The sequence below is a fragment of the Nematolebias whitei genome, chromosome 7, assembly GCF_014905685.2.
Source record: "Nematolebias whitei isolate Nwh7 chromosome 7, NemWhi1, whole genome shotgun sequence".
NCBI classification, from domain to species: domain Eukaryota; kingdom Metazoa; phylum Chordata; class Actinopteri; order Cyprinodontiformes; family Rivulidae; genus Nematolebias; species Nematolebias whitei.
The window spans coordinates 41,772,768-41,781,132 of NC_056504.1; the positions used below are offsets into that span (position 1 = coordinate 41,772,768).

The following is an 8,365-nucleotide window of genomic DNA, read 5'->3' on the forward strand; positions in this document are numbered from 1 at the left end:
TAAATACTAAAATAAACTACTACTTACTACTACTGTAAATACTAAAATAAACTACTACTTACTACTACTGTAAATACTAAAATAAACTACTACTTACTACTACTGTAAATACTAAAATAAACTACTACTTACTTCTTGAGTACATAATTTCGTTCCATCTCATGTACCACATAAGATGGTAATGACAATAAAGTTAACTTGAACTTGGACTTCTTGGACTCCCTACTTTGTGATTTTTCAGTTGTGGTGTGTGTGTGTGTGTGTGTGTGTGTGTGTGTGTGTGTGTGGGGGGGGTGATAAACAAGTTTACAGTTGCAGTCAATTAAAACATCATTATCAATCAACCTTTATTTATACAGGTAAATCCCATTGAGCCTCGAGGACTCATTTACAAGAGAGACCTGATTTCAACAAAGAAAGATGACAACAATGGACAACAGCAACAACAATAAACAGTTATAAAAAAAAAAAAAAAGCATACTACAGTTGTTTTTTTTTTTTTTTTCACAAATAGGATGGCTAAAAGGAAAAGGTAACAAAACAAAAAACAGCTGATTCCAAGACAAATGTAGAAAACTAAAAACAGGAACTACATTAGTACATGTATATAGGACAGTATGTACCCACATTTAAAAAAACATTTAAAAGCAAACCAAAAACAGCTTTAAACTGAAAACAAATAAATTCCATTTAAATAAATTTGTTAAAAATAAACTAAAATTAGATAAAATCAACATCTCAGGTGGCATCAAAAGCCAAGGAGAAGAGATGGTTTTTAAGAATCGATTTAAAAACAGACGGGGAGGACACCTGTCGGATGCTCAAAGGCAGGTCGTGCCACATTTTACGAGCAGCAGCAGAGAAAGCACGAAACTTTTGTTTTAATTTTGGGACTCTCAGGAACAGCTGTTCCATCATCCATCTTTGTTTGTGTGTTGTTTTTTTTAATTGGGTCTCACTTCTTAGCCTTACCATGTTTCTACTTGAATCACTTGAACAGGTAATTATTGGAATTAAACATGTTAGACAATAAGTAGCTGTGGAAGACTAACATGTTCAAAACAAACTTGCAAAAGACTTTTGAACAAGATTTAAAGGCTTTCTGTGCAACTAAAGTTCACTTCAATCTCTTAACAAGCAGCATTAAATGCCTGAACAAGTTTCAGCAAAGTGAGTTCTGCACTTAATCCTCTAAGCTCTAATATTTTCACTATTTAGTCTAACTGGCTATTTAAGAAAAATAAAACTCTTTAAACATTAATTTATTTAAAGTTAAACTCAACTTCTTTTGTACTCCTCAGAATTTCTTCTTACTGATTATTTTTAAACATTCATTCAACCTTTATTTAAACAGATAAATCACATTTTTAAACATCTTTTTGACATTTATTTATACACCATTCAGTCATTATGTTTTGATTACCGACAGCTAAAGTGAGATACTCGTGCTCATTTTGTAATAACGCAAAGTTGTTTGGCATTCCCGCACATGTAATTCTGAGACTTAGCACCTACCTGAATATGTTTGCACACAGCTCACCTGTAAGCAATGTTTGGAAGAGCACACACATTGCAACCAAATGTTTGTGGGGTTTTCATAGCCCTCAGATTTACCGTTCTGATCACAGACTGATATGGTGTGGATTCTACCAAATACATCACAGTGTCATCAGCATCAAAGTGAAATTAGTGTTTATGAATGTACACCACAATCCAGTTTATTGCTGTGTTAAAGAGTAAAACATAAAATGTTTCCTTGAAATGCAGTCTCATCATGGGTTTTGTGAGCAAAGGCAAAGAGAAGTCCCTGCTGAAGAAGAAGCAGAGAGGCACGTTCTTGCTGCGCTTCAGTGAAAGCGTCATCGGAGGAATCACCTTCTCGTGGGTGGAGATCACCCCCACTGGTGAGAGGTTTCTTTTTGTGATGACTTGGAAGACATATTTTCAAACACTTGCTTCAATATACAAATACAAATAGTCTCTTTTTGTATGTGTTTTAGGTGTGCCTGACATAAAGACAGTCCAACCCTTCACCAAAGCTGACCTTTCCCAGATACCGTTTTGTGAAATCATCAGGAATTTCCAGATTTTAGAAGCTAACAATGTCCCAGAAAATCCTCTTCTTTACCTGTATCCCAACACACCAAAGGACAAGGCTTTTGGAAAGTACTACTCTGAAAAGACTGGAGGTACTGGCACTACATGTCATGACAGAAATATTTCATTGTCATAAAAAAACCCACTCTTTTAATCACCTCTGAACCAATTCTCTTCCAGATGACAGTCCCTATATAAAGTACATCAAAACCAAGCTGGTGTTTATTTCAAAAGAGTGAGTCCATTTCTTAGTTGATTTACACTGTCTTAATTGTTTGAATAAAAATATATAATAAGTATTTTTTCCCAAAAGGACTCCCCATAGAAATATAAAAAGGTCAAATACATTTGATCTAAAATATAGTTTTTCCCACCCCGTTTGGTTGTAATGGCTGTTTGTTATTGATCATGTAGGAATGCACTGGAGGCTATATCACCCATGTCCTGTGACATGGCACAGGGTGAAGGCCTGGAGCCAATCAATGGCCCATGTGGAGAGGCCGCGGGTGAGTCATGGCTCTCCTTGCTGTCCAATCCAGCTAAAACCCTCACCAAATCACTCCCCTATCATTGTGGTGCTCAGACATTGTAGTTTAAGCTAATGGTGACAGCAATGATACCTTTAAACTTCTGAATGACGTGTCATGGGGATGTTGGCTGCTGCTGCTGCATGAACATCTTCTGTTTGTTTCCTGTGCTCATAAAATCTCTTGACTGTGAAGGGTTTGGTGGTATTCAAACTGATTACTAACTCCTTTATTTCATTTAACAGTTTTATTTCTGCATTTTCATGCTTTCACAGTTAATATGAACATGAAAACTTAATTTCATTGTGATCAAATAAACCAGCAGTAAAAACTAATGAGGATATTTCTAAATTGTTTAATCAGTTATGTTAGTAGCAATTGAGCTTACATTAATTACATTTCGAACTGAACGTGTGCTTTTTTTTTTTTTCACATCTGGGCAGTTTTAAGCTTTTGGTCATTTAATCCCTGTACACTTTTCATAAAAGCCTGCTTTAACTGTAGTTTTTTATTGAATTTGTTCAAGTGATTTAAAACAACCCTTCGTACCCAACAAGCTGAGGTCATATTGTACATTTTTAGCCACTGTAAACAATGCTTTTCACTGTTCATTCAGCTTTTATTTATACAGGTTAGTCTCATTTAGAGTCTGTGGTGATTTTAGCTTCTTTTTGCTCAAGCACCCCTAAATTTCAACTCACAACCCTGAAAAATTAAGAAACCATCATTACAATTTTGTAAGGAAACTCATTTCTCAAATCTTACATTCACCAAAATATTGAATACATTTGGAATAAATATAGAATAAATGATGACACTCTTAAAGAGCCAGTAAAATGTATGATTTTTTTTTTTTGCACAAGTTGAATCCTTAACGACACTTGTTACTAATCCAGTAGGCTCGTCAGCAACTGACCAATCAGCGATCTGAATCTATCCTGAAGTGAAACGCCCCTTACCTGCAGGAGCTCCACTCCCTTTTCCTCTGACAACATTGTTGGGGTTTTGCATTATGAACATTTTGCAGTCAGAGGGACTTCATGAAAAATCATCAGAAAAAATGATTAAATATTGTCAGTGGAGAATATGTAATTCAGACAGGCTAAATTGAGCTTTTAGAGGGATGCGTGAGAGAAGCAGAGCGTGCTCTATCCACACAAGGAGAGCTGTTAGTCAGGCTACTTCTTGTTGCTCTCTAAAATAGTTATTGAATGAAGTGTTTACTTATGTAGGTAAACATAGATATTTAAAAACCCGTTAAAATACACCAGAAAGCAGGAAATGGCATCTACTTTATTCAAAATTTAGCTCCCAGTCAGCACTGGAGGCTAAGCACCCCTAAAGGTCAGATTCTAGAATCACCACTAGTGAGAGGACTGTAGAAATATAATTTATTGAGAGCTTGAATCGACAGTTGTTCTGCTCACTGATGGTAGATTTTGCTAAAGGCATCCAATGACAAATATCAAGCAGTGTGTCAAATTTAATGCTTTTTTAAATTGTTCAGTATGATTTCTACTTTAATGGATGGCTTTTCCCAGCCATGAACCCCCAGCATGTAGCACAATTTCTTACCATTAAAAGTGTCTGAAATTTTAAAAAGAGTGTCAGAGACAGTGGTTATTTTTCATTTACTGTTAAGCTGAAATCCCATTCAGATATTGGTTTGTTATAGAAATCTGTTCAGGCAAGAAATTGTACTTTTGGCATTTATTAAATTTGACATCTGTTATGACGCAGCTCAGTTAGAGGGAATGTTAAACTGGATGGAATGGGTTTGATAGAAAAAGTGATTTATTATTTTGATCATTTTTGTTTGCTTGTTTGCTTTACTAAAAAGGAGTGTACAAATTAACAGTACTAATTAACAGTACTAATTAACATAAACAATTGTTTGCAAAGGGCAATCTAGTAAAAAAAAACAACAACAAAAAAACCAAGCCAAACAAATAATTCTTAAGAAGTATTTATCCAATAGTTTTGTGTAACAAACTATTATTACCATAAACTTGAATTGACAATCTACAAAGAAGGAATAAAATGATCTACTAATACATTGTTTATAAAAGACAAATAAAATAAAAACAAAAGCTTTTGAAGAATTGCTTTAAAGAAAAGCATTTGGTCAACAACCAAAGCAACAGATTTCCACTCCTGGGAGTTGTGGTTAATTTGAGCCAGATCCTGCCGGAACAAGATCCGGGAACTCTCTCATTTTGACCTGTTCTGTTCCGGCAACTCATCACAACACATCAGCAGATGTCTGAACTCCTGCTACATTTCAGACATAATAAATAAAAAAAAGATTACTGTAAAAAATAAATAAATAAATAATACAAAAATAGAAATGTTTGATGTGTTATTCACATTATATGTCACATTTCAAAACAACGGCGCTAATTTGTCAAAATAACAACAGCGATCAAAATGTCAAAAAGACAGTCCAATTGACTTTAATAACAAATGGATGGATGGTTGGATGGATGGATGTCCTTAGTTGGACAACAGAGAATTGAAGCCTTCAGGTGCTTCAAACGGTGCCACGAGACTGGAGCAATAGCAGAGAAGAGTTCAGCTCAGAACCGTGAAGTGAGGGAGGAGGAGGGTTAGGACACCTGACAGAATCACAGCTGCTCTAATTCACACACAACCTGCTGTTCCTCTCCAAAATAGGAATTTTATTAAGTGTTTACAAATGTAAGTAAATGTTGATGTATAACAACCTGTTAAAATACACCAAAATGCAGGAATCTGGCATCTCTGTTATTCAAAATTTCCTGTTGGAGGACCCCCCCGCCTGCCCGCTGTTCCGGCATCAATCAGTTTACAAATTAAGCACAGCCTGGGAGATCCAGAAACTTCTCAACAGAACCAAAAACTCGTGGTCACCAATAACTTGACCTGACAGCAATCCTAGTTTGAACAAATAAACAACAGCTAACAAGTTAAGCCTAAATATTTTAACGAAACACTTTTATATTGGACCATGCTAATGTTATATAGGCACTATCTACACCACTTCAGTGATTCTTTCTAAACTGTTTGTCTACATTTATTTATTTTTTTCCCTATCTGCATATAATTCCTGTAATACCCTTTCAGGGACAGTAGATGGTGAGAATGTCCTCATTACTGACAAATCAAAATACAGAGAAAGAGAATGCTTAACTTGATCAAAGATTTTCCCAATGCTCCATGTTTTTCTTTGATAGCAACATTTCTACTGTTCCACCCCATGCAGCACATGTGTATGGCAAATAAACAACTTTGAATCCTTGAATTTACAGTTTTATCTCAGTCAGTAACTATTTCTGCACTTAATCAAAGTTTAATGGTGACAGGATCAGGATGAAGTGAGTCAGAACCTGAAATTGATAAGAACTCTAGTTTCTATTTTTCCTATTTTTGTTGTTTGGTGTTTGAGGTAGGGCACAATGTGAAAACAGGCAATCCTGTTCACACAGGAACATTCAAAACTAAGTCCTTAAAACATCTATTTTTCTCGACAAAACCCTTTTTTTTTTTTTTTTTTTTTTTTGTGGATAGGACGTGCAAACACATTAGAAATGACCAGTTTTAAAAATACATGGAGAAGTGAGGACAGGGCCTCACTGGATCATTACTGTCAGTTTTGTATTACAGGCATAGTAAATAGCTTTAGCACTTTCAGAAGGAATATCATATAATTTCTGTTAGAATAACTGTGATGTGAATTTGATGCCAATGTAAACGTTTATATAACAACATTCGCATGAACCACTATGACATTTTGTAGAGTGGAGTTGTTTTAATATGGCAACAATCCACAAGCTGCTCATCAGTTCAGTGAGAATTAAACCTCAACTTGTCCAAACTGAGGTGGTTTTAAATATACACAACAAGTAAGAGGTTATTTGTTAATAAACCTTCTACTGAACCCTTCTTTAAAAGATCTGAACTGTCACTTTAAGGAGCTTCTAATTCAGGTGTCGTCAAACATTAAAGAGAACCAGAGCCACAGTTTGACCCAGTCAGAGCAGGGCGGGTCGTGCTGTCTGGCTCACGGTGAGCCCGGGTGTGCGCAGCAGAAACAAACTGCAGGTGAAATGTGTTCGGAGCGTCGTCATCGCACAGACGTGCAACCTGCACGCATGACCAAACTCCAGGTCAGAGAGAGAGACGTGCACTGACGCGTGAGCGCTCAGCCCGTTGAGTTTGTCACGGTGAGAGAGGCTGTTTCTGCTGCTTTAGCGTTTCTAAATAAATATTAAGCGTTAAAGATGAATATTTACACCCCAGATATAATAAAGACGTGTCTCCGTTTAACTTTAATTTTTGACCTTGAACTCACCAAGTTCTCTCTGAGAGTCAATTTCAGGTGTTTGTAGTTTATAATAAATCTCTCTAAAACTCAGTTCTGTACGGTGTTTTAGCACCAACTGTTTGGATGAGCTAAACTTCATTTTATGAAAAATAAATATTAAATGACTACATGAGTTGAAATCCTGTGAATATAATCGCTTTGAATGAAATAGTCATTTTAGAAGAGAGATTTCAGTCTAGAATTTTTATTTCAAGTTAATTTCTATCCTTCAAAGGACTTCCTGTGCTATATGTTTTTAATATATCTCCTCAACTAAAACACTCTGGGTAGGGTAATGGCTAGGTGTAGAAAAAATTACAATCAAAATACCTTTTTTCTGCTTTAATCCACAATTATGTCAATATAATGAGCTTTAAATTTCCTGTTTGGAAGTTTATTGACATAACTTTCAGTTCACTCGGTTTCATTTAGGTCCCATGTTTGAGTGATATCAGTATTTTCATTTAATTTACTCTGATGTTATAAATGGTTTATGACTTCATGTGCTTCTCAAAATCCTTATCTGTTTCAATAAATAAGTTGTTTATTTAGGCTCCAGTGCTGTTTCACTTCAATTGATGAAGGTAAACAAAATCTAAAATGCAAAAAAAAAAAAAAGGATAAATATGTGTGTTGTACGAAATCAACACTTCTGGGCTTTCATTGTCATTCAAGTTTTCTTTCCTTTTGCCTCTGAGCAAATCACTGTTTTAGCACTTTCATTTCCCCTTTGAAACCAGTGCAGTGTTAAAAATAAACTCATGCCAGCAAACAGAAATCCCTAAACTTTCTCTTTTCCCATTTCTTTGCTCTCAGAACAAGTGGTGGAACCTCAGCCTTTGCTGCCACAGATGGAGACGTATGACCATGATCCCATGCTGAGTGTCTTTGATGAACACCAAGAGGAGGAGTTACTGGTGGGCTTTGACACCACCATCAACTTTGAGAACTGTGACTTCTTGCAACATGAACCAGGACTGTCTGATTTCTCCATTATGACAACCGGCCTCTTTCCTCTTCAGTCCTGTGGAGGCATTTTCCAGTAGAAATGTTCTCATCGTAACCAGTGTGTATGACTTGTTTTCCGCTTTACTTGTCATTTTTTACAGTAGTACTTATCGGTGTCAAAAACAAACAAACAACAAAAAAATATATAGGTAACAAACATACTTTATATTTTGCTATTAGTTTTCTGCATTTGAGTGACCCAGCACCTTATCTCATAATCACAAAGTTATTTCTTATGAAGGAAACAGAGACACTGGATTATGTTTAACCTTTTAATACCCACTTATTCAAATATTAGAGGGAGATTAAAGAAAACTGACCTCTATGTGAAAGTACTGTATAAAGCACTTTACGTCACATAGATGGCACTTCCATTAATACCCTGACGTTT

At 35.7% G+C, this 8,365-nt stretch overlaps 1 protein-coding gene across 1 annotated transcript in view; it reads left to right on the plus strand.

Annotated features, from left to right (window-relative positions):
- stat2 (signal transducer and activator of transcription 2) overlaps positions 1 to 8,084 on the plus strand; it is a 16,585-nt gene extending 8,501 nt beyond the window's left edge. The window contains exons 19-23 of the mRNA XM_037678885.1: positions 1,768 to 1,904; positions 2,001 to 2,189; positions 2,278 to 2,332; positions 2,512 to 2,603; positions 7,783 to 8,084. Of these exons, the coding sequence (XP_037534813.1) occupies positions 1,768 to 1,904; positions 2,001 to 2,189; positions 2,278 to 2,332; positions 2,512 to 2,603; positions 7,783 to 8,012 (703 nt within the window). The 3' untranslated portion in view covers positions 8,013 to 8,084. The remainder of the gene's footprint in view (positions 1 to 1,767; positions 1,905 to 2,000; positions 2,190 to 2,277; positions 2,333 to 2,511; positions 2,604 to 7,782) is intronic.
- The last annotated feature ends 281 nt before the right edge of the window (positions 8,085 to 8,365 follow it).